At 38.6% G+C, this 27,749-nt stretch overlaps 1 protein-coding gene across 26 annotated transcripts in view; it reads right to left on the minus strand.

Moving 5' to 3' along the window:
- Nucleotides 1–2,750: 2,750 nt before the first annotated feature.
- MAP4K4 (mitogen-activated protein kinase kinase kinase kinase 4) overlaps nt 2,751–27,749 on the minus strand; it is a 198,078-nt gene continuing 173,079 nt past the window's right edge. For 13 of the 26 annotated variants that reach the window (XM_032351743.1, XM_032351740.1, XM_032351760.1 and 10 more), the window contains 7 exons: nt 22,702–22,845; nt 16,343–16,477; nt 13,822–13,922; nt 11,599–11,772; nt 10,902–11,061; nt 10,003–10,142; nt 2,751–7,555 (listed from right to left, as the gene is read on the minus strand). In XM_032351743.1, the coding sequence (XP_032207634.1) occupies nt 7,472–7,555; nt 10,003–10,142; nt 10,902–11,061; nt 11,599–11,772; nt 13,822–13,922; nt 16,343–16,477; nt 22,702–22,845 (938 nt within the window). In that variant the 3' untranslated portion in view covers nt 2,751–7,471. The remainder of the gene's footprint in view (nt 7,556–10,002; nt 10,143–10,901; nt 11,062–11,598; nt 11,773–13,821; nt 13,923–16,342; nt 16,478–22,701; nt 22,846–27,749) is intronic. The other 13 variants (XM_032351761.1, XM_032351756.1, XM_032351755.1 and 10 more) reach the window with 1 other exon arrangement.

A 27,749-nucleotide genomic window follows, 5' to 3' on the forward strand; every position in this document is an offset into this window, starting at 1 on the left:
TGCCATCACCTATCCCATATCTGTGACAGACCAGGAGACTCTTAGGATTGTTGCCTGAACATCTATTTGCTTAAAAAATGCATTCATGTTTACAAGGGGTGCCCAAGCCGTTTTGTACATGGCTCATGGGCTGTTAACCAGCCTTGCATCTAATCCCAAAACACCTCAAGAGGCCTCCTCTACATCCTAACAAAAACAGCCTCAACGGCATGGGCCTGGCCAGGCATCCAAGGTGCCCATTCATTCTAGACAACTGCGATGGTGCCTTTCATAGTGGAGACAAATTCTCTCTACAGTTCAACCCACCTTTCCTGGCTCTACCAGCTGGCACCTTGCAGAACCACCTCTCCTGCATTTGTTATCTCTCCAAATAAATTTAAGTCAGCAAGTGGATACCCTGAATCTTTTCTTCTACAGGTTAAGAGGCATGTAAAAAGTCCTTAGAACATGCCTGGTGCATAGCCAATGCACCCAAAATATTTGCTTCCATTGTTGTTAGCCAAAAACTAGAATGGATTGATTAATTGAACAATCTTTAATTGTTTCTATGGAGCCCTTCCCACCCAGGTCTCCCCTGAGCCAAGGCTGCAATTGGTCCAGATCCCGTAACAAGTGTCACCTAACCAAACGTCACCTAACCACAATGCAGGCATCATCTTCTCTCACTTCAATTTTAGACAAACAGTCTGAACTCACACCAAACCCTTCAGCAGCCACTTTTTTTTTTGTTCTTAGCTAGAGAGTATAAATCTTTTTCATATGCACCATTACTAAATGCCCTGCTTCAACATCTAGAATACACTAGGCACCACTTTCGAAGTTGGCTCTTTAGACAACTCCCCTCCATTTCCCCAGAGTGCCATACCTCAAGACTGCTCAGCACCCCGTGGTTGCTCAACTTGTTAGACTGACCAAAATGCCACCAAGTTCCCAGAAGTTGCTAGTGTCCATGCTTACTCAACGATGTACACTGCAATGGAAAAGTTGAGGACAATTAGAATGCCTCCCAGGAAGACAACACCAAGGAAACATCCTTGATGCCGGCAAGATAAAAAAGATGCCAATAGGACAAGACCCTTTTGAAATCTGACTATTAAGTATTCTCCTAGGATTAAAAAGGGATCTGGTTCAGCAAGACCAGCTTTTATGACCCTTCCTACAGGTGAGCACAGGAAAGTTAGAGGGACAAGCTGAGTACTCTGATCCAGGCCTTGGACACAAGCAGAACACCTACCACTCCCAACCTTCCTGGGGGTTAGAGGACTGCTCTCTGTGGGCAGGTAGGGGTGCTTCCCAAACAGTCCTCCATTCCAAACCTTGACCACCTTGTCTCTGTCCCGGGATGAGCCTGATGTTTAGGATCAAGATCTCTTTGGGGTGGTGGTTGTGTGTGTGTGGGGGGGTGATCACTGCGTTTCTAAGAACTCAAACTGGAAACACATGTTAGCAGGAAACCGTTTCTGAAACCTCTTGTCAGTTCTTCCCCTGCAGGGTGGATGGCTAATGCTGCAGTTTTCATTTGAGGCTGCAATGTGGTTGGCTATCAGGTAGGTGGTTGGTTTTAAAGCTGAAAGCGGGCACCAGTGACAAAGGTAAAGAACCAAGGATGCTAATAAAAAGAAATGAAATGCTGATATATGCTACAAGGATGAATCCTAAAACATTCTGTTAAAGCGAAGAAGCCAGTCACAAAGGACACATATTGTAAGATTTCATTTATATGAGATGCCCAGAAGAGGCAAATCCGTATTGGAAAAGAAGATTAGTGATTGCCTAAAACTTTAGGGGGATGAGGAGGTGGGGTGACAAGGAGATAATCGCAAAGATAAAAACGTTTTAAGAACTGATCATGGTAGTAATGTATGCACAAGTCTGAAAAGGCTAACAGCCACTGAACTATACAGTTAAGTGAACTATAGCTCAGTAAAGCTGTTAAAAATTAATCAAGGCATTATTTAATATCATTTGTTGTGAAAAAGTTGTTTAATATTGGTTTCTAAGGTTTGTTGTTATGTCTGACATCCAAACAAATTTAAGGAAGGGGCAAAATTGCCTTGCTCAACCTTGACATCCTTCCACAAAACTTCTGGGGGGGGTGCATTTTGAACTGGACCATCGAATTCAAATTTCTGATAATCAAATAAACTAGGAGATAAGACCTAGGAATCAAGGGTCCTGTTATTACAGAAAGCCAACATGCAGCAGCAAGGACTGGTGAGTTTTATGGCCTGTTAAAGCACTGTGTGGCCTTGTGCCCAATAAGGTAGAACTCCACACCCTTTCTAAGACCTGTCTACACCAGTGCACTTCCTCGCAAGTCCCACAGGGCATAGCAGTCCTGGTTTCCCCTGGGACTAACATCAGTGTTTTAATTCCATACTACTTAAGCAAACAACAAGGAATTTCTAATGGCCTGTTGGCTGCCAACATGTTTGGTAGTCTCGGAGGAGCAGAGAATTCAACCCTGAGAGCTAACCTCAGCTCATACGCAGGCTCTGTATTCAGAGAGAAGCAAAAAGTAAGCAAAACAACACCTTGTCCAGTTATTAATGACCAGAACAGGTTACTGACTATAAGCATAGAGAAGTTAAGGACGGCTTCACAAAAGATTTTGAAACCTCGGTCTAGTATGATTAACCTCACAATGAAAGGAAAAGTAGACCAAGTATGAGAACCTATAACTCAACCTGTTATATCTTCCATAAGAAAATGTAGTAACAACTTTTCCCAACTTTCAATTCCTTGTTCTCTTTTTTTTCAGTTTTACTTTCTAACAACATAAGTCAACCCTTGAAAACAGGTTTGAACTGTCTGGATCCACTTACATGTGGCTTATTTACAGTACATGATTGCAAATGTATTTTTCTCTTATTACTTTAATAACATTTTCTTTTTTCTAGCCTACTTTAAAAATACAGTATATAAATATACAAAATAGGGTGAGTTGACTATTTTATTGGTAAGGCTTCCAATCAAGCAACAGTTGGCCACTAGATAGTTTTGGGGGGAGTCCTAAGTTACACTCAAGAGTTTGGATGGTACAAGGGACCGGTAAGCCCAACCCCCATGCTGTTCAAGGGTTAACCATACTGAGCAAATGAAACAAGGGCATCTGTTGTTGTTAAAGTCAGAGATGGCAGAAAAAGTAGCAATTTCACTGAAGTCTTAATGTGATGTCAAAACATTGAGCTGGCGTCAATTGTAGGGGCTGATTTCATTCTGGTTGCTAGCTTTAAGTGAGATCCACAGCAGTAGAGGATTAAGGAGGGCTGAATCATGGTTCCAAGAAAACTAGCCCTCCACCAGATTTTTATTCCTAATCATCCACCAGTTGCACCAAATTATCAAGCAGGAAAAGAAAAAAAAACAAACTCATTTGGTGGCCTAGGTATTTATAATTTTATTTTTACCTTAGAGAAATGACATGTTTCTAATATGAAGCACAAAGGAGCTAGTTATTAAGATTTAATTTATGATAATGTTGTGTGGCCACCCTCTGCAACCCTGGAGGCTTGGCCAAGGCGCTGATCATGGTGATATGACCCCACATCTATCCAGTGGGGATCATACCTGCCAGATCTCGGGGGGGAATCAATCGGGGACACGCCAAGGCCTTGGCCACAAAGGCCTTCCAATTACTAGGCTTAAGTTAGTACTTATGGTGCCAATTTGAGAAAGGGTACTTCAATTGTCCTGTTAGATACAGAGACATCATGCTGTTTTTTTATTGAATTCAGACTTGCAAAAATAAAACCCTGCATCTTCCTTAAGGATCAGCTTTACCCATTCTTGGCTTTAAGAACACGGTGATCAAGAGCTCCCCATGAACAAACATCCCTGTTACAGGAGATGGCAGGATATGGAGGCACCCTCGCTAGCCAAGAGTGGTGCTGGGGATGGAGGTATGCATAAATATGGATTCTTTGGGAAGGTAACATTTTGAAGGATCAGGATATATTTGAAACTCATGCCACATAAGATAGGTGTCATTTTTATTTTATTTAAAGAGAAAGGGGGGAGGGGCCAACAGTAATTTTCATAATACACAGAAGACAAGTTAGCACTGGGGGGTGGGGGAAGGCCATGTTCTTGCCACCAGTCTGCTTTGTAGCTCTAGGATTAATAAATTTAATGCAGTCTGTCATTTGTATTACTGTTTAGCAAATTTATAATTGGCAAAGTTAGGGATTATGAATCACTGTAACTGGACTATAAGACAAAAACCTAAATAAAATAAAAAATCACTTTTAAAAATAAACCATAAATATATGATGCACATTAGTGTAACAAAACCATTTTTGTAAACATTTTCAACGTAACATGTGCATGAGGAAAAAAACACTGCACTCAATACAGTTACTCTGATTTAAATACAGAAAGGTATTACTTATTGAAGCTATGACTACACCTACAGACATACCTGTATTTTGTTTTGAAGAGCAGTGCTAAATATAAATAGTAATAGTATCATAATACTGTTTTCTCTTGTAGTTTTTGCCATTTTGGCACTTTTGTGAAGTCACTACCCTGTTAAAGGAAAAAAACAAACCAACCATCCCTTCTCTAGAAGAATAACATATCACCTGCTCATAATCTTTTATGGAGAAAACTAACTGGGCACATCCATGAAGCTGCAGCAACATAATCTGGTTTATGAGGTGCTGAGGCCAGGAAAGCAAGGAAAGCACACACACGAGGCACCTGCCTTGCCCCATCCCTGCCTGCCCCCACCACAAATGGCTGTCTGACCTCAAGTGACTTAAACCCAGAGATGGATGTAATCACATTCCATGCAAATACCACAAGAGTGCCCCCGATGGCTGCCTGCTGCTGCATGAGGACAGGCCCTATTCTGGCTTGAGCTCAGACCCCATCACCTTGGAAAGGAAATCCAGCTTCTGTCAAGTTCTAACTACTCAGTAATTCCAATGAAAAACCATTTGTATTACCTGTGCACCCCCCCTTGCCTTACAGATACTGAGCTTCAGGTCTGTGTATATGTGATAGCTGAGACCCGGATGCCTCAAGTCTTTTCTCTTCCTTATTGGTATCAGAAGTTTAGTTTTGTCCCCACCCCCACACCCGCTCAACTTTACCTCTCTGTGAAGTCATGCGAGAGGCTATAATCAACCCTGCCATCCAGTTCTTTCTCCTATTGGCATGCACACATGCTCACTGTGGCACATTTCACTCTTACTCAAAAAGCCAAAACACACAGGAAATCACCAGCATTAATTTGATTTTGACTGAAGTCCTATGGTGATGGCATCTGGCCCATCTCAAAAAAGTCCCTTCCATAGGTGAGATTAATTCTTCAATCTTCTCTATGTTAACTACAGATTAGTAGAAAAGAACTAGTCCCTCCTGCTTTGGACATTAGCATCACTCCAAAGTCTTAGAGATGGAAAAAGCCTTTTCCAATGCTTTTGTCCTTTTCAGAAGACGGCAAAGCCTTTTCAGCTTATCTTGTCTTTGTGGGTAGTAGGTACATCTGTGTTGTTTTTGTACCTGTGAGTGTATCTGTTTCTTGCTAGGTTTTTGTAATTCCAGGACAGCCTTTGGCAAAGATGCTGAACCAAGAAGAAGAGAATGATAGGGGTCAAAGTGGACACCAAATAGGATAAGAATGCTGGACAAAGCCCTGACAGGTAAAAATGACTGTTATCTTTTTGGGAGGAAAATCCTCCTTTTTCATGCTGTAAAAGAAACTTACCCACAAAGGAGGATTAAGCCTAGGAAACACCAAGTTCTGTTTGGTAAACAAAGTTTAAAGCCACCATCACACAATACTCCCACTCAAACTCCACAAGAGGAGAGTAAGCTGGCAGAGCCAGGACACAGAGCATTGCTCCTTTACCAAGAGATTAACAGTCTCAGAGGAATTGAGTGACCATGAAGCCATATAACAAATTATTACCCAAGACATTTATTACAAATGTCATGAACATATTCATAAAGTAAAACTGGTTTAAAAAACAGAGAGAGAACAAGAGAGCAAGTGAGAGGAGAAAAGCCAGGGCTTTGATATTACACCTAAAACACAAGAAGATGCCATCTTATGAATAAGCAGTATTAACTACATTCTTAAAATAGTTTTAGTGCATTGCATTTTTAGAAAAGGGAAACACCACCCCTCCCCCACCCCAAGAAAAGGTTCCTGCAACACTGAACAGTTTGTGTGACTATTCTAGTATGACCACCCATCTGCTACCAAACCCCGAACAGAGAGCATTGAGGCCTCTTTTATGTTGTAGGCCACAGTTGCCCATCAACCACTAATGGTGCATCTGGTGAAAACGAAGCATTCTGCCCTGTGAACTTAGAAAACAGACTGTATCTGTGAGCATGATGAAGCCATATGGCTATTTCCCATCTTCAGGGACAATTTCTCTTGTGCCTATTGAGACCTGTGACAAATTAACTGTCAAACTTCAATCTGATAGTTTTGGTATTAAGATTAAATTAAACATTAATGTTTTCCTCCAAGAAACAGAAACTAAACCACCTCTTAATGCATTACAAACAATGAGGTAGGCAAAAAAAATAAACATGTGGTTGAAAAATTTCTTTTCCTCTGCAAGTGCAGACTGTGGTAAAACTGTTGTTGCACTTCTAGGTTTAAACAAAAATTAAACCTTTAACTGAGGCAGTGCTAATACTGTCACACAACAAAGTTCTGGCCATTATACAAATGCACACATTTTCTTTGTCCTTTTTTTTTTTTTTTTTTTTTTTTTTTAAGAACCATCTGCACATGATTTAGGCAAAACCTGGTACACAGAAAAATGACAGTTTTTGGCCAAGCCAAAAAAAAATCCAAATAAACAAAATGGGACCCCCTTAACCCACCCCACCCTGCCTCCCAAGCCCCACCCACAAAAGTTATCCTAGTAACATGTCTTTCACATTTTATAAATATTAACTTCTTAAACCTGCACCTTCTTCTTTGTCCACATATTGTCACATTACAAAAAAGAAATGTCAATTAAATACACTGTTAATGTTACTATATTAAATCTGCTCTCTGCTTTAGCAAACTGCTCATTAGACCACCATATTACACCTCCATGTGCCCATTTCCAACAAAACCAATGGCATGTTCACGGTCTCCACCTTTGACACCCATAAGAGTCACTCAGAAACAAGGAATTCTGGAGCTGAAGGAAAGGCGTTTGCCTTCTGGTCTGACGCTCGATCCCAAACACTTATAGCACCTGATGGTAGAATGTGAACAGCACCAGCTGCATTGCAGCCTTGATTTATTTTTGAGTAGGAAAAAGAAAAGAAGGGGGATAAACTGGTAAGAGGTGCAGAAAGGAAACAAAAACGAAACAAAACAAAACAAAAACCCCACACGTGGTGTTTGCTGTCCTGGACCAAACCGGTGCAGTTCTGAGCTCCAGTTGCAAGGAATTCCAAGTTCTCAGGATCTTGAAGACTCTGGGGGCCAGCAAGCCTCATCACACTGCATCTACCAGCTCAGAAGAGAAGTCCTGCCTAATGTCATGAAATAAACCTGACTGCTGCCCCCAGACCGAACAGAGGCAAAGAAGACCTGCAAAAGCAAGAGAAAAAGAGAGTGAGAGATTTACCATGAAAACACAACCCAGCAATGCTTCTGACGGTTCCCAGGCAGATAACCTAGAGCCACTGACACCTCAGCACTTCTAAATGCAGGAAGCTTAAAAGCCCAAAGGCCCTTTCCAAAAGAAAATCTGAGATGATATCAATTTATCATATGTAAGTAGTCATCATCTCTGGAGGCAATTCTGATTACAACTAAGAAGGCTCACACTCCCATATTGTGAGAGTTCAAAAGAAAAAAAATTGTTTTTTTCTGAAATTGAGCAATTTCTCTTTATCTCCACTGCTAATAACATCTAAGAGATAAATGTGTCTGGAAAACACAATGAGCAATGGAGAGGACTCCTCAGCAACTTGCTTTTTCTCTTTTAAAAAACTAACCTAAAATGTATTAAGTTATTTCAGAGGACTGTATAGTCAAATTATGACAATCTACTTTTGGGCTTTTATTTATTTTTGTTTTTTAAGACTTTATTTATTTACTTGAGAGAGAGTGAAAGAGAGAGCATGAGAGGGGAGAGGGTCCCAGGGAGAAGCAGACTTCCTGCTGAGCTGGGAGCCTGATGCGGAACTTGATCCCAGGACTCCGGGATCATAACCTGAGCAGAAGGCAGTTGCTTAGCCAACTAAGCCATCCAGGCGCCCGCTTTGCGGTCTTTTATTAATGAACTTTAAGGGATGTAACATTATAAATAATAAAAATATCTAAATGCCCGAAGTTCGAAAAATATTGTAGATATGGCTATATTACATATGCTCAGAAAAATATAAACTAAAAAGCTGGCAAAATCCTGGAATGAGTCAGAGATTGTATGGGGTTTTAAGGTAAACAATTTGGGAGATGCTATTAGAAAAAAATGTGAACTGCATTAGTAAATGAGCTATAGGATTGCAGGAAAGTGGGCTGGGGTGATGCAGCTTATTTAGTGAGCACATACTTAGGCAGGAGGACCAGCTGACAACGACAGAGCTACAGCTCTTTTGTCAAGCTGAGTTTTTAAAATTTAATCTGAGCAGTCAATCAGTGGGCCAGTGGCCGGGCCATATAATATATTTTAATGTGAAGTAAGAGGTGGAAACTTCTTAAGAGGCAAATTCCTAAGGTTGCAATAGGTTGCCTCAGGTGGCCAGAGGATTTCCATCCAGGTGGACAGATGAGAAAGAAAGTTGGGCTTGGTAAAGGCAAGGCCCACCAGGATGTCCTTCTCAAAGCAGGTGGGATGGGACAATACCCTAAGCCATCCAGCTGCTTCACTCCAAGGCTGACTTAGGGAGGGTCTTCCAGGGACAAAGCAGCCCCTGGAAAGACAAGGATGTGGCCAGTTCTGAAAAACAAAGGTTTTATGTGGGACTTTAAAGTCTTGGGATCTCAGCTGTAGGAGGTGCTCATGCTTCTGCATAAAGATTTACTGTCAAATGTTTATAACAACAATGTCCACAACAGCCAAACTATGAAAAGAATCTAAATGTCCATCAACAGATGAATGGATAAAGAAGATGTGGTGTGTATACACACACACACACACACACACACACACACACACACACAGGAATACTATGCAGCCATCAAAAGAAATAAAATCTTACCATTTGCAAAGACATGAATGGAACTAGAGGGTATTATGCTAAGCAAAATAAGTCAATCAAAGAAAGGCAATTATCATATGATCTCTCTGATATGAGGAATTTGAGAGGCAGGGCAGGGGGCTGTTGGGTGTAGGGAGGGAAAAAATGAAACAAGATGGGATCAGGAGGGAGACAAGCCATAGGACACTCTTAATCTCAGGAAACAAACTGAAGGTTGCAGGGAGTTGGGGAGGGGAGGGATATGGTGGCAGCGTTATGGACACTGGGGAGGATATGTGCTACAGTGAGTGCTGTGAAATGCCTAAGCCTGATGATTCATAGACCTGTACCCCTGGGGGCAAATAATACATTATATGTTAATAATAATAAAAAAAGATTTGCTCAGGTATTTCTGACTTGTGACAAGTGGTATCTTTCTGATGCATATCAGGGGAGAGGAAACTTTTACCTAACCCAAATTTCCAAGGGGGTTCCTTCCAGTCACAGAAGAATCCCATTCATTTAAATTAGCAGCTTTAACCTTCCCTGTCCCTAAACCCAAACACAGCTCACACAGATCACCTAATGGGGTTAAAAACAACCACCAAAAACAAACCAACACTAATGACTCCCATGGAGGTAAGTATCTCTTGTCCCCTTATAAGCAAACACAAAATAAAATATATCCCATCCCCCATAAACAGGTCTAAAAAGTCACTACTAAAATGTTGCTTGATGAATTTATTTCAAAATCTATCAAAACCCCAGGAAAAGGCTTCAACAAGCTCCATGGAAAATAAACAATTATTAAAGCTAGTAGCAGCTAAAAAGAAGTTGTAAGGAAACCATTACCTTGTCGTTGCGTTCACATAGGAATTTTAGTCTTTGAGCCCTTTTGTGCATAAACACACCATCCAAGTGACCAGTTTCCACAGATCGGATCTCTATGGCCTTTTCTCCCCAGCCCATCGTTTGATTGGATCGAATATATGCTTTTTTGGGGGGGGGAGGGACAAACATATTTTAATTGTTAAAGATAAGGAAACAGCCATGAAAAGATGCAGCTCACATAATACATACACACACCTAAATGTCTACCATTTAATGACTTTTTTGTTTTTAAGGAACTCTGCCTTTGTAACCTTTTAAAATTTATCCTACAAAGTGGTAATTTGAATTCCTGAGATGGTTCATGCTTATCGTGAGCAGGGATTCACTGGGCACAGAGTTCTGTGCTCATATTTTTATGAAACCAGTCATAAGGAAGGCAGGAAAGAAGTGAGGAAGAGAGACAGTGACTAACTGCAATGGAACCATAAGAGGCAGGGCATATAAACTGAAAGTTTCAGATACCATCCTTCCTGCCCCTTTTTTTCTTAAATGCACACTGGAAGATCAAGAGACTGTGTTTCAAGCTGTGGCTCTGCCAATTGAAAGAAAAAGTCCCTTATCCTTTTTCTGTCTCACCTTACTTTCCACAAATCAGTCAATAACATCTGTTCTATTCCCTGGATGTCTTCAGGATTAAATGACAAAAGAGTTTTAAAAAGTGCTCAATAATCACTTGGATTTTGTTTTAAAATAGATGATAACCAGTCCCACAATCTACAATTTTACTCTCCATCTATTGCTAACCATTCTGCCAAATGACCAGAAACTCTAAACAATAGGTAAAACTTGTGATAAATATATGCAGTTTTAGAGAAGGCTTCCACTCTCACAAATGCTACCTTTTCCCGAGTGATACTTACCTACAGATGTTGGCATCTCCCCCCACTGCAAGACCACATCCTTGGTGATTCTTCCATAGGTATTCACATAAACCCCTTCATCTTCATAGCACACCAGAAGCTCCATGCCATCTGTGTTGGGGAGGATGATGATCGCATGGGGTTTGATGCTACACTGGATCTACAGAAGAGGAACAAAGTATAGAGAAGCAGGTTTGTGGTTATTTCTGTCCCCAAAAAAGTGCTCAAAAGACTGTCCTGGTGAATGCACTGGTTTATATTCTTGGTGAATATACATAGCAATTGAATAAAATTTTGGAAAACCCATGTAGCATATATACCAAAGACTACCTTTTACAGGTCCTATACTCTATGAGTTCACATTTCTGAAGCCCCTGAAACATATCTGGACTGTGGACTCCATTAAGAAATTTTGTTCCCTAAACCATTACCAACCCAGGGATGTTCTGGCCTGCCGCAACTGCCCCAAATCCATCCCATGTTAGTCAAAGCCAGGGCTAACAGTTTTTCAGGAGGGCCTCACAGAGCCAGGAGAATGGATTTCCACTTGTCTCAGAGCATGCAGCTAGCTATTGAAAATGGCATATTGTTTAAATACTCACCCCCATACCAAGGGGAAGCAAGGAATCCCTGCTTGTGTTAGTTCATTAAGCAGAGTAAAGAAAAAGTCAAAACAAAATGAAGCCAGTCAACCAACCATAGAGTGTGGGTTCTTTCTTACGTGTGTTGGTAGATAAATGTCATAGACGGATCCTGAATCCACATCTACAGCATGGAATCCAGCACAGGATCCATAGATCACTTTCAGCCTCTGGCCTTCCTCCACAGTGAGATCCACCAGCAATGGCTTATGTACCAATTCTCCAAATGACTAGAAAGTAGTTACCAAGAGAGAAGTAATAAGACAGAGTAGAACTTATTTCTGATGGATCAAATTAGAGAAGCCAAACCCTAGGCACTCAGTTACTCAATTACTGAGCCACTCTGGCAAAAATCATAAACAAAAATATTCTGGAAAGTAAGTCTTTTTAAATTTATTATTATTTTTTTGTCTGTCAATCAGCATCTGGAAGACAATTCTTCCACAAGTGATGCTGCAAATTCTCCCTAGTTGGCCCAAGAATTCCACTCTGTTGTTTGCCTTGCTGACAAATACATCTAACGGGAAATAATCAGGACCTTCTGTAGTATACTATTCAACTATTCAAATGCAGGCAATGGAGAAAGAGGAAGAGCTGTAGGAGTCAAATATTTAGAATTTTTAGTAAGGTCATCATAGTCATCATACAGACTTCTACTTTCATTTCTTGACTAGGGTGATACAGTAATGAAACGCTGTACCGGAAGAGCCTGCATGACCTATAACGGACTGGGTGACCCCAGTTCGTCATTAGAATCAATACCTACAGCTTACAAGACAGACTTAAGAAATATACTTATAAAAGCAACTCAGAGAGTACACTTGGTACATAAAGGATATTAAGACCAGATCGCAGAAGCGAACTACAATTTTCCTACCAATTACTTTTAGTCAGTAATATGTGGATTTATTTTTAAAGCAAATATGGTAACTCCATTTATCCTGCTTTATTGGGGAATCAAGCAATAAACAATCTAAATATGTCAATTTTCCAAATACTTGAAGTGCACCCTTCCTTAATAAAATGTACCAAAAACTATTAAAAACATAAGTGAATAGAATAATTTTGGATGAAAAATTCTTAACTTCTTGATATGCACTAAAACAGCCACATGATGCTTAAGGTTTTCTGCCTAATATCAGAAATGAGGTTATTGAGTTATTTATAATATTTAATATATATTACTATACAACTTATTTGTAATATCTAATGTCATAGTATCATTTTAATTTTAACTAAGAATTTCATAAGTTTGTATCTAATGTAAACTCCAGAATTATAAAAAAAATACTAAAAATATCCACAGAGAAAACTGCTAAGATTTTTCCCTTAAACAAAAATGAGTATTCACATTTTAAAACTTACTTTTTCTATTTAAAGAATTTTTTAAAATTTTTTATTTGACAGAGAGAGAGAAAGAGAGAGATCACAAGTAGGCAGAGAAGCAGGCAGAGAGAGAGGGGGAAGCAGGCTCCCCGCTGAGCAGAAAGCCCGATGTGGGGCTCAATCCTAGGACCCTGAGATCATGACCTGAGCTGAAGGCACAGGCTTAAACCCAATGAGCCACTCTGGCGCTCCTAAAACTTACTTTTCCTATTTAATGCATAGTACATATTCCTTATGTTATGAAGAATTTCTCTAATTTTTAGTACTCTATTGAGATATACCTTCAAGCTGCCTACTGTTGGGTACTTTTTTGTTATCAAAAACGTATCTAGGGAAAAAAAAAAAAAACATATCTAGGGGCGCGTGGGTGGCTCAGTGGGTTAAAGCCTCTGCCTTCCGCTCAGGTCATAATCCCAGGATCCCAAGTCGGGCTCTCTGCTCAGCAGGGGCGTCTGCTTCCTCCTCTCTCTCTGCCTGCCTCTCTGCCTACTTGTGATCTCTGCCAAATAAACAAAATCTTTAAAGAAAAAAACCATATCTAAATCTTTACACACATGCATGACCTCAGGTAGCAAGTCAAAGTCTACTTTTTACATAGAGAGGGTGTTATTTTGTCCTTTCCTCTGTGACAATATTGACATTTCAATCAAAGTGCCTACCACATATTTAGCTTTCTTCTTCTCATATTCTGAGGACTCAGAAAGCTGACAGTGAAGCTTATTACATTGGAAATGACCTCTCTTATGATATAGTTATACACTATGTCATTACATAATTTTTTTTAATGATCAGTTTTAACTGTTCAGAGTTTTTTTAAACGTGAGTTTTATGCCCTGGTTCTTGGTTACACATGCACGGCTGATGCTACTTGTAAGTACACATGATGCTATTACCTTAAAGGCCATAAATTTGTGATATGGCTTGGGTGCCCACGCATAGACCTCCACAGAACTCTTCAAAGCAATTACCAGAAATTTGATTCTTTCATATTTTACTGAAAACAACAAAAATAAAACAAGAGAAGCACAAGTCAGAATCAACATGGAAATCCAAATCCTGTTGTCTTCTGCAAACTTTACAAATATGCCTTCTATTGAGTCATTAAGGCCAACAGGAGAAAAATACTGAGAGATGAAATCTCAGTTTCCTTTTCCAATACTTTATGTTTGAATCAGGCTGTTCCTGAATGTATGGGGATGTATGGGACTCAACTCCAATACTCTGATTACTATCAGTGAGTACTTTCATTAATGTTCCTAATTTCTTAGATTGCACGTATTTAACAATCAAGAACAATGTCAGCCATACCACTCTGAAGTCTTAAGGACTCAGTATTACTTCAAAAGGGTAAGAGTGTGGTTTATCAGTGAAGTATCACTTTGAACCACATTCTGATTGACAGAGGTAGTGACTACTTGAATTCTGCCTAAAAAGTTCTATAAAAAAGGAGCAGTAGTAAAGGAAATTAGTTGAAAATGCCTTCTTCACAAAGCTGTTGTGGTTCTCTTGCAGCCCAGTAACTCTGCTTGAAAACAGACACTCTCTGGGTATTGTATATCAGTGATGGACCACTGCCTGCTACTCCAGAAACCAATAGTGCACTATACATCAACCAACAACTTTTAAATTAAAAAAAATAAATAAAAAATAAGTGTGGTCACAGAACTGTAAACAAAGAAAACCGAGATGCTCTCAGGGCCTGTGATTACACATGTAGCTCTGTTTCTTTATAAGCTACCCAAAGTCACACTACTACAGATTCCTTTGTACATGAGTGATGACTTGTTAACTTCGTAACACCTTGTTAAATTCCATATATTGTCACTATTCAAATAAATCATTGACATTAATATCAAGACACAAATGATTACAAGAGGTTGTCCAAACCAGTGCCGTTCAATAAAATTTTCCGCAATGATCAAAAGGTTTTGTTTTTTTTTTTTTTTTGATCAAAAGGTTTTATATGTGTGTATTGTTAATATGATAGCCACCTGGAATGTACCACTGCCACTAAGGAACTACATTTTAAAGTTTATTTTACGTTAATTAATTTAATTTAAATAGCCCCTCTTCTTGATGGTAAACTATACTGTACAGCACAGGTCTTGATAAGTGGAATATAATTTCCTGAAAGTACAAAGATAATGAATGAATGGTATTACACACTCTTTTCTCAGAAAATGTTCTGATTCATTTTGTAAGAATGACAGGCCGGAGGACTGCTGTTTTGTTTCAATGAAAAGCACAGCACTGTCTAAAACATTTGCCTCTAGCTCCCCTTGCAGGATAATCTATTCATATACATTTCACCTGTTTTGACCTGTTTCATTAAATTTAGACTTAGATGATTCTCATTACACCTCAAAAATTCTTTCACATAAACACAACACAAAAAATCCTAATCCCAAGATTTAATCAAGGAGATAGTACTACTTTTCTAGTAACATAGAATCAGTCCAATATTGGGGTGGCTCCTATAATCATTATTAATCAATGATATGAGAGTTGTAGACAGAGTACACAAATAAGAAGAAAATGTCAAGGACTGTAAAATTCTTGGAAGCAGAGGAACTGACAATAGCATGTACTTTATAAACAGAAAAAAATAAAACATATCAGCAGAAATCAGTATATAACAGACCCTTAGGTTAGTCAGTCATAGGTTTATAGAGACCATATCTTGTTTTTCTCAAATTCCGATTTCAAATTCTATTATAATGTACCATCTCTCCCATAAAAGTTTAATTTGGCTAAGCTCCATTATTTCCCCTTTATTTCCAACATTAGTACCAGTATTTTTATTTTTTTCACACATAAAAAATTTGTTTTAGTTTTATTCCTGTGAACTCTTATTTTATAAGAATTACAGCAAGCAAGCCAACAAGAAAAAAAAAAAAACAAAAAAAAAAACAGACAGTTGCTATGAAACACTGGCTGGCCAGCCTGACTCATTTAGTAGTTAAGAACACAGTAGTTCTGCACAGTTCACTTCATTCAAAACGACAAGCCATAGCTTTTTGTTCAAACTCTCAAACTTTCTATCAGTGACTGCCAAGGACTCAAAGTCCTCTAAATGGGAGAATAGGCCTAGAGCACAAAGCAAGAATCCAAATTGGCTGGCTTTCCTTTGGCAAGGTTTCCTGAGAGAGGTTCTTGTGGCCACAGCTTGTGGAGAAGAATATGGACTGTCAAAGAGAAGGGTGAAAAGCCTCACTTACAAGATGAATTGTGAGGAAAGAGTGAGCAGCAGAAATGAACGATGTTATGCTAAAAGGTACACTATATAAGTCTAGATGGCACTTCAGGTTTAGAAGATGCCTTAGAAAACATAATTGCAGAAATGAGCTGGGGGATCAGAAACAACACTAACTAAACCCTGCAAAACAAAACCCCCCTGACTCTCCAGGAACTTACCAACTTTGTAGTGTACACATCCTTCCAAATCTCCCACAGTTGTCCAACCCTGTTTCTTTTCAACTTCTGGATCATTGTGAAGTATTTTGTTTCTTAACCAGGACAAATAGTAGACACGTAACTTATCCTTTTTGCCTAGTAAAACAAATATAAATATTTTACATGCATATTCAAAGTAGATATCATCATTAATAACAACAGTAGGCAAAGAAATGTCAATGAACAATAAATATCCTTCTAAGGAAACCACCTCTCTGTGTTTTACTAGAACCTCAATTTAAGCTATTCAGATGGACTAATCTATAGAATTATTATCAAGCATAGGCCTGAGTTAGAAGGAAAGATTTTATTTATTTATTTGAAAGAGACAGAGACACACTGAGAGGACAACATGGAGAGCAGAGAGGGAGAGAGAACCCTAAGCATGCTCCACGCCTGCTGCAGAGCCTATTGCAGGGCTCAAGCTCACGACCCTGAGATCATGACTTTAGCTGAAATCAACAGTCAGATGCTTAACCAACTAAGCCACCCTGGCACCCCAAAAGAAAAGAATTTAAAAGAATACAGAACTCACACTTATGTAAACAGTCAGTATCTATAAACCATAAAGTTAACACATGCACAGCAATATAACCAATAGAACTTATAAGGTGTTTTCACATGCATAATGTCCTTTGATTCTCAAAACTCTTTGGAGTAGCTATTATGTCCCACTAGACAGCATAGAAATATTAAATAAATCACCCTAGGCAGGGACTCAGATCCAGCAAAAAGCAAACCATAACCTGGAGATGTGTGCAACTTACATAACTGACAGAGGACTCATAACCTATAAATCATTTAGAAGAGAGAAAACCCAATAGAAAAAGTGGGGAATTGACCACAACAGGTAAAAGAGGTTATCTTATAGTACGTGAAAAAGGTACTTGCTCTCAATAGTCAATTAATGAATGCATATTAAAACCATAATGATATATAATTTCACACGTCTATCAGGGTGTCTAGAATTAAAAAGAACAGCGGTACTAAAAAACCAACAACAAAAGTACTGAAAGTAGGGAGGGTGTGGAGTAACTAGAAATTCAGAAACTAGTGTTGTAAACTGTTAGAACCATTCTGAAAAGTCTGACATTATCTAGTAAAGTAGGATATATGCATACCCTACTTATGATCCAGTAATTTCTCCAAAAAAATGTGTGTGTATGAGCCCCCAAATGAGAATGTTCATAGCAGCATTGCTCCTAAGAGCTGTGAACAGTAAACACAAACATGTATCATGAGTAGAATGAATAAATTGTGGTACAATCATACACAGAAATGAAATGGAACAAAATAGGTCTATAAGCAACAACAAAACGATGCTGAATAGAAGAAACTAAACATATTAACAAGCTTAAGAAGAAAAATCGTATGATCATATCAATAGATGTAGAAAAAACAGCTGACAAACCCAACATCCACTTCATGATCAAAAACTCACAGCAAATAGAAAGAGAGGGGTAACTGCTTCAATTTGCTAAAGAACAAGTACAAAAAAACTTATGAGGATACCATATTTAAAGGTAAGAGACTAGATACTTTCCTCTTTAGGAATGAAGGGAGGGTGCCTCCACTTACCACTCCTAAACATCAGATGTCTTTGCTAATGCAATAGGACAAAGGAAATAAAAGGTATACAAAACAGGAAGGAAGAAATACAGGCTTATGTAAGTAGAAAATACCAAAGAACTGGTTTAAAAAAAAATCCTGTAACTAATAAAATGATTATAGTACGGTTGCAAGTTACAAGGTTCATATATTAAGTCAAGTGCTTTCCTATATACTTGCAATAAGCAATTGGAAACTTGAAATTGAAAACACAGCACCATCTATGCAGAAGCACTAAAAACAGGGGTGGCCTGAGTGGCTCAGTCACCTGAGTGGCTTACTCTTGATTTTGGCTCAGGTCATGATTTCAGGGTTGTCAGGCTGTGTCAACCTGTGTCAGGCTCCACGCTGGACAGAGAGTTTGCTTGAAATTCCCTCCCTCTTCCCCTACTCCTCCCCACTCTCTCTCTAAAAAAAAAAATAAATCCTTAAAAAAAAAAAGCACTAAAGACAAAAAAGGATATACTTAATTATAAGTCTAATAAAATAGCCCTACATAAGATCTCTATGAGTAAAACTAACATAATTCTGAAGAAAGAAATTAAAAGGGATCTCAATAGCTGGCGATACATTCAGTGGTCATGCATAAAACACAACATTGCTACAGTATCAGTTCTATTCATCTAAGGAATCAGTGTAATCCCAATCAAAACCCTATCAAGTTATTTAATACATATTGATAAACTGACTTCAAAGTTTATATGGAAAGGCTAGAGCCAGAGCAGTCAATACAATATTGAAAAAGAGCAACTTTGGAAGACTGATACTATGTGACTTCAAGATTTACTATAAAGTTACAATAATCAAGACAATAGGTATTAGCAAAAAGAAAAAACAGATCAATGGAACAAAACAGAGGGCCCAGAGATAGACCCACACAAATATAATGGGCTAATCTTTGACAAAGGAACAAGTCAATTCAATGGAAAAAGGTTGGTCTTTTCAACAATCATTGCTAGACCAATTGAACATCCACATACAAAAATAATGAATTTGTAGACTTTGAACCTTTCACAAAGATCAACTCAAAATGGATCATAGACCTAAATATGAAATGCAAAACCATAAATCTTCTAGAGGATAATATAGAAGAAAATCTAGGGACAGTCTCCTTGGATTTGGCAATGACTTTTTAGATACAACACCAAAAGCCTGATCCATGAAAGAAAAAAACTGGTAAGTTAGACCTCATTAAAATTAAAAACTTCTGTTCTGCAGAAGACACTGTTAAGAGAATAGACAGACAAGCCACAAACTGGGGGAAAAAATATTTGCAAAACTAAAGGACTTGCATCCAAAATATAAAAAGAACTTTTACAACTCAACAGTAAGAAAAACAAATAACCCAATTATAAAATAGACAAATGACCTTAACAGATATCTCACTAAAGATGACCAACAGGTGAAAAGATACTCAACATCACGTCATCAGGGGATTAAAAATTAAAACAATAATGACTCACTAATACACTAATCCAAAGCACCATTAACATCAAACACTGATGTGGTTGTGGACCAAAAGGGACTCTTCATCTGTGGCCTGTAGGAACTCAAAATGATACAGCTGCTTCAGAAGACAGGCTGGCTATTTCTTACAAAGCTAAATGTTATCTTATCTTATGTTCCAGCAATCATGCTCCTAGGTATTTAACTAAACACAGGAGTTGAAACCTCACGTCTACGCAAAAAGCTGTCCACAAATATTTATAGCAGCTTTATTCCTAATTGCTAAAATGTGGAAGCAACCAAGAGGTCTTTAAATAAGTGACCAGATCAACAAAGTGACACATCCACACAACAGATTATTCAGCAATAAAAAGAAATATACCATCAAAGTCTGAAAAGACACGGAAGAACTTTAAATATAATATTGCTAAAGAAAGAGGCCAGTCTGAAAAGGCTATATACTTTATGATTCCAAATATGACATTCTGGAGGTTATATAGTTAGGTTTAAAAAAAAAAAAATCAGTTGTTGCCAGGGACTTTGGGGGAGAGATGAATAGGAGGAGCACGGGGGATTTTTAGGGCAGTGAAATTAGTCTGTAATGGTAGATAATTAGGTGTTTGTCAGAATCTACTAAACTGTACAACACAATGAATGAACCTCAGTATAAACTACAGACTTTGGTTAATAATACTGTCAATGCTGGTTCATCGACTAACAATAAATATACTACACTAATGCAGATAATAGGGAAAACTGGAAGTGGGGGGTAATATGGGAATTGTCTGTATTTCCCGTTCAGCTTTTCTGTAAACCTAAAGATGCTCTTATAAAAAAACACAGCCAGACACAAAAAAATGCTTACTGTTTTACCATTTTATATCAATTCACTTCAAACAAGGTAAAACCAATCTAAGGTATAATCTTAAAGGACAGTGCTTCCCTGTGTGGACCAGGATGGGCAAGGACTGGGAGGCAGCAGAGTGGGTATTGCAGGAGAGATTCTGGGCTACTTGGGATTGCTGCATTTCTTCACCAGGGCAGGTGAATGGATTTTAACCATCCTAGGATGGTTGTGACAATTCATTGAGCTATATATACTTATAATTATACTTTATTACATCCTATACTTTAATATTTTTAAGTTTTGAAGACTTTTTGAATATGGAAAAATATTCAATAAAATGTTAAATGAAACAAAAACCATGTAGCTTTATATATATAGCATTTCATTCCCATATTGTGATAAATATTTAAAGAAATGAGGAGGAGGAGGGGCACCTGAATGGCTCAGTCAGTTAAGTATCTCTTTGGGCTCACGTGATGATCCCAGGGTCCACTCAACAGGAAGCCTGCTTTCCCCTCTTACTCTGCCCTTCCTCCTGCTTGCGCTCATGCTCTCTTTCTTTCTCTCATGCTGTCCCTCTTTCTCTCTAATATGTAAATAAAATCTTTAAAAAAATGAGGAAGAAATATTTTTAAAAAGTCAACAAGAGTTGCCTTTGAGATGGGGTAGTATTTTGTTTTATTCTTCCAAGTTTTTTCTATTTTTGAAGCTTCCTACAATTAACATGTATTACTTTCCTGATTGTAGAAACCATTACAAAAGAGAAAAGAATACAGAAAAGTAGACCAAAAAATTATTACTAGTATCAGCTGATCCGTGATCCCCATAAATCTTCTTGTTCACTGGATCACAAAATGAAGTTTAAATAATTTTTAGCAGATTTATTTTTCCTCTAATTTTAAACCCACTCCCCCCATCAGCAGTCAAGTTATAAATGGTTGTTTCCTCACTGAAGTGTGAGATGGATGGAGAAATAACTGCATTTTAACAAAGGCCCTTCACTTAGAACCAAAAGCCCATTTGAAAACTAAAATATCTCCGAGAAATGTTACATATAAACAAATAGAAGAAGTTGAGTTAGCAAGTATTAAATCACAGTTGCTGCTGGTTTTTATAAGACCTATTTAAAGTGTTTCAATTTTGCATACTCTTGACTCCAGCAATAATACAAATTATTATTTATGCAACATGGATATATATACACAATGGTTAAGTAAGCTACAAGATGTATGTGAAAAATGTTAACATAAGAGGGAAAAAAAGGGATAAACTAAAAGGCTTCTAAGAGAAGTAAATAAATTTTAGAGTATATATGCAAAGAAATACTCTATAGCCAGGTAAAAAAAGGTATCCTGGGGAAATGATTAATGACATGGAAAGAGCAAGTCACATGATCTGGACAAACCTGAATGAGAAAGATACACCCTCACTTCAGGACAGTGGGTACCATGGCAGCTAGATGGGGCAGGGGATGCTAAACGCAGGTACAAGCGTAAGTATTTAACACCTGTTAGAAGTAACACATCAGTATGTGGGTGTCATTATTATGTAGTTATTCTCTCATTATTATTATTTTCTGTATGTTTGAAATGTTGCATAACCATTTTTATCCAGATTCCCCCCCCTTAAGTCTATATTGAGTGTGTATATGCTTAAAAACGAGAAGTTGAAACTGAAGAATCAATAGCTAGAGTATCTCTGGATGACTTTACATTTCATTTCTCCTACTTGCTTTTCTGCACTAGTTTCTTATTTTCTCCAATGAACATGTATTACACAAATGAAAAAAAAAACAACTCTTTATTTTAGAAAGAAAAAGAAAAGTGTTAACTGATATAAGAAAACACAATATAGTACTTTTTACCATCGTGGCAGAGCACAATGCCTTCTGCATGAAGGAAAGTCCTGTGGGTGAAAGTGGGTACAGACCTACATGCTGGAGAAGCCGCGTTGAGGCGCACAAGCACCGGGGCCAAGAGCGCTCCCAGGGGAGGGGTCTACCAGACAGTGCACATCCCTGTGCTTCTCCACACTGCTCTTTAGAGGGGCAACAGACCCACTGCGTACGTGTCAGTCACATCTGAATACATTTTTCTATCACCTTATTGTAAAACCATGCTATATGGTTATACCTCATTTAGCCATTACTTCAAAAAATAAGCTAGGAGCATCGGGGTGGCTCAGTTGGTTAAGCATCTGCCTTTGGCTCAGGTCAGGACGCCAGGGTGCTGGGATCAAACTCTGCATCCGGCTCCCTGCTCAATGGGGAGTATGCTTCTGCTTCTCCTTCTCCCTCTGCCCCCACCCCTGCTTATGCCCTCTCTAGCTCACACTCTCTCTCAAATAAATAAATAACATCTTTAAAAAAAAAAAAAAAAAAGCTAATGGAAGTGTAGTGCTTTACTAAATGAACACTTACCAGATATTGTCACCAAGACATTCAAGCCTTCAAGGACATCCATCTGTTGAAATCGTCTTCGGTTAATCAGAGGATATACCTTTCCTTGGCCACTTCTGTCCAGCAGCATCAGGCCACTCTCTGTACCCACTAACAAATTCACTCCTATTTCAAGGACACAGAAAGATCTGGATTTTATACTGTGCTTAGCGAACAGTCTGGTTATATAGAAAGGATAACACCACCTATCTGGGAAAGAGTAGTTTCCTTAATCACACACACAAAAAAATGCTTGGAATAATCAGCAGTTAAAGTGACCAAATGACAACAAATCACCACAGAAGAGTGGCAGTCTAAAAAAAAATGCGAAAGAAAACACACACACCACATTCCCTCAACCTCCTGCATAATTCACCAGCTTCCCCTGAATGTTTTGAACTCACCATCTCCTTGGTGTTACAGATTATACATCTCATTAGCCACATGAGACGGGTGAACAAATCTTTGTCGGATAAAATGACCTCTTCGTGCTTCCTGTATCTGTCTGTCTTTATTTTCACTGGCAAACTTCTGGCACGAGCTATAAACAGCCACCTCAAATCCTTACCAGTTTATGACTGATCCATCACTCACCTTAAGGTTTTCTTAAAGACCATTCTCGGTCATCATCAGAGAAGAAACAATGGCACTCGGTCCTCTGCCCCCTACTTCTTGGGACTATTAAAATACCATGTCCGCCCCATGGGAAGCACTTCTGGCTTCTCTCTGAGCTGCCAGGGTCTTCCCACTCTCCAGCTGCTCTGAGTCTCCTTCCTGGTTTGCACACACCTTCTCTGCTTCTTAAACGCAGGTATCTCTTTCACTGTCTGTCTGCTGGAGGAGCACCTCAGAACCATCAACTCCTAATTCCATACCCAGCTGCTTTTCTACTTGCTGTAAATTTCTACTGAGACCAACTTCTCAACGTTTGCCCTTTCTCTAACAGCACCATCACCTGCTCCACACAACCAACCAAACTGACCACCAGAACCAGAGACCTCCTTCCTTTCCCTTTCCTCTGCTCCTACCTACTTGAGGCACTGGCCACCTTGTAACCGATGGACAGAGACTTTAACACAGTCCCTCTACTTTCTCATAGCAGCAATCAAAATGATCCTAATCTTCTTATACTCATTAGGTCCTACCATATTTTCCAAACTATACACTCTCTATAGGAGGGTATAAAAGTCTCAATTTGGCACTCAGATCTCTCTGTACCTTGAACCAACTTATTTTTCTCTTTATCACTCCCTTATTTCTCTAAATACCTTGTTTCCTTGGTCTATAACCTTTACTGTCTAAACCAAATTTGTAACATATAAGACAGATCACCTTATACTTCCACACAATCAGGCACATACATGTTTGCACTGATTCCCTAAACTGGCTAATAAACTCACTGAGACAGGAATAAAGTATCTGTGCTTTTATGAACTGCTCAATCAATAGTTTCAGGTAGATGGAAAGATAGGAAAGAGTAGCATGTATTTCCTAAATCACAAGATCCAAGTTTTATTACACAGACACAGACGCACAGACACACACACACACACACCCTACTTCCAGAACACTTCCAATGAGCAACTATGAAGGTAACAAAGAAACACCCTCACAGCCCCCCACTCAGATAGCTCTGTGATGGTTCTGTATTAAGCAAGTGAAGCCCTACCACCTGGAGGACAGTATCTACCCAAGCCAATTTTTCTGAAGAAACTGGAAGCAACTTTTGTGATCTTGGGGAAGCTTTGGAACCTGGAATTTACATATGCAGTTACTATCACCACCATTCAAACTCAAATAAAAACTTTACCAACTAACAGAGTGCCAGGCTCACTAGGGCAACAGTTACCATTATGCCAAAGCACTGTAAGCTCTAAGCTAACAAAACACTATCCCTGGAGTACTCAAAAAACCTAAAATGTGTAATGAGGTCCTCATAAATTCTAGACACCTACAGTTTCCAGTAATAATGTGACCTGAAAAAGCCCTGTTAAAAAAAATCTATTAGGCATATGATGCAGGTTTCCATCCTGCCCTTGCGGAAACAGTCTAAATTTTATGAGAATATTCCTGTCTGTGCTCCCCATACACACTTCCACCAAATCACAGCTATTTTCCAGCTAGGATGACGGTAGTGAGAACTTGTTAGTGCCTGGCATACTATGAAATGACTTCTGAAAATCTGAGGGAAGCTTCTCGAATTTTCAGGAAAAGAGAAAAATTTTGAGTATTCACTACCCATCTAGAGTGATCCTTAAAAGTAAACAAAACCCTCAAAATATGATCATTTGGACAGATAAGAAGAAAGACTTATGAACACATATAGCTCCCTCTATCACCTATAATTAAGATTTTTAGAACATGCCATTCAGACCAGCCTTGTTAACAGAACATTGAACCTTGAGTCTGACATGTTAGCCAATGGCCACATGTGGCTCCTGAGCACTTGAAACATGGCTAGTGCAACTGAAAAACTCAGTTTTCTACTTTAATCCATTTACGTGTAAATAGTCACAGGAGACTAGTGATTATCCTAACAGCCAGTGCAGCTATGGCTGATACTGATATTTTATTTAGCAGGTAACACTGTGGCTTTGAACTGGGGCTCACAGTCTTACACTTCAAGGCTTACAAGTCATCATGTTTTCCACGAAAAAGTTCTTTTTTAATAGAAATATCACACACATCAGATAATGACTGAATGCTAAGAAAAAAACTACAGCCCAATTTAAAAACTCACATCATCACTGTAGGAGAAATTAATGTTTATGTAATGCTCCACTTATTTTCCTATCATTTTACTTTTGAGGTTGGCCATTTTGTGACTACCTCCCTATCAGATGTAGAACTACAACAGGACATTATTTTTAGTGTTTTCTCTCCATATACCAATGTGAGATAATTCCAACTAGCTTCACAGTTTTTTGAAGCAGAAAAACAGTAACTGACAGAGGTGCTTACACATAAGAGTCCATTCTAAAGGTTCCATTTTGTGCAGTATTTCAGTATTTTCTCAATCTTCAGTATCAAGTAGCTGAAAAACTCTGTGTCAAGAATCTGGCAATAACTACCAAAAGTATGAGCCTTTGAAATCTACTATTTGTGGTTTCCAAAAATAAACAGCATCCAAACATCAATCAAGACTTTACAGTAATGAATTAACAAGGGAATAAAAGACAAAGCTGAAAAAGTCTATTCATAAACACACAAAAATGCATATATTTTGGCACTTACACTCCCTGTAATTCTTCATTATATACTTCCAAAAACTGTGTAATTTTGTAAAGTACTAAGTGTTAGCAGTCAAAGGAATATTAACAGTCACTGGAATAACCACCTTGGAAATTACGGGCCTATGAAAAAAATTAAGTTGCATACTGCAATAACCTTTTATAAATATGCTTTTTAAACCTTTCAACTGTTAGATATAATTAAACTTTAAATGCTAATAGCTCAAAGATAAGCTGTTCTAAACACTGTGATTCTATTCATAGGAATCTGGTGTAGGTTGATGGGGAAAACGGCTCTATAAGAGCTCTATAACATGTGATTTAAAATATCCTTTAAATTTTATGATGATATTTCAGGCAAAGCTCTGTAGTAAACTTCAGACAGTTTACTATTAAGCGTGGGAACTGGGGTGCCTGGCTGGCTCAGCTGGTAGAGCATGTGACTCTCGATCTCGGGGTTGTAGGCTTGAGCTGGATGTTGAGTGCAGAGATTTTATTTAAAAAAAAAGAGAGAGTGGGAAAAATGATGTTCGAAATATGTGTTAAAATAATTCTGACTACAAATGGGAAAACGGTCTTATTACAAAAATGCAAAAAATATATAGCAACTAACAAAAGTCAGTTATATAACATGATTAAAAAAGAATGCTTGAAGCTAGCATGTTCTCCAGAAGGCACACACAAAAAATCCATCTAACCTATCTAACACCGATCAGCAGACTTCAAATGTGTCACCATTTCAAAGTGTCCTCCGAATTTTCTCCCCTTGTTGGTCTATCACTCTTACAGTTCAAGTTTTAACTTTTCTAGGTCTGAGTCTCTGAGAGGCTTATTTTTACACTTAACTTAAAAGGCTTATTTTTCTTACTTTTTAGCTTAGCTTAGCAGTTTAAGGAAACCCACCATCAATGTGCCCCAAGCCAAGGAACAATTCAAATATACCAATTTACAGAAAGAGATTTCAACGTTATGTCATCTGCCCATCTTTCCTTTCCACATATTGTTAAAAATGGAAGTTCCATTACATTTCCAAAAACACAAGCTCGAGATACTCTCTTCTCTGAGGTATGAGAGAAGTTAATTAGGAAAAAGAAGGATTTTAGTTAAAAAAAAATCAATTAATGGCACAAAACGGGGTTCAGCACTCTGTAAGACAGTAGAGGAATATAAATCAGTGTAAGACTGCTACCAGGTGCAAACATTCTAGATAAAAATTACTTCAGCAATTTCAAAAGAATTAACATAATTTCTACATGAAATATAATGTACTGAATTTTGATGATATATACTCTCCCATGGAGGGCAAAGAATAAACATGGTGGAATTCAACCCTGGGATGTGATCACAACTTGCATTCCCAGAGCAATACTTCACAGTGCTGGGCAGTGACAACACGTTGACAGCTGCCTTTTGTGATCCCAGTAATCCCCTCCCAGTGGCTACTGTTACCTCTGCCTATGAGGTTAATATGGGGGACTTAAGATACTCCGTGATGATGAAGACAGAAATTCAGAACCCAAAGAGTGAAAAAAGAAGTAGGTGTGTCTGCAAAGGGAAGACGCCTCTCCTGGACCCCTTGGGAGGAGGCTGCGCAGGAGCCGGGGAAAGGAGAGGAGAGATGTCAATGGACAGATAAAAGTCTAAAAGGTGGACAAGGAGGAACTTTTAAGAAGTAACAGACCCCCTCTTCAACAGCAGGACTGAGGAACACCTCAAGGTTCAGGAGGTGAGCGCTGAGGCGCTCATGTCAGCCTCAAGTCTTGAGAGAGGTTAGGGGTTGAAGGTGAGGGGTAAGGTGGA

The sequence above is a fragment of the Mustela erminea genome, chromosome 7, assembly GCF_009829155.1.
Source record: "Mustela erminea isolate mMusErm1 chromosome 7, mMusErm1.Pri, whole genome shotgun sequence".
In the NCBI taxonomy this organism is placed as follows: Eukaryota; Metazoa; Chordata; class Mammalia; order Carnivora; family Mustelidae; genus Mustela; species Mustela erminea.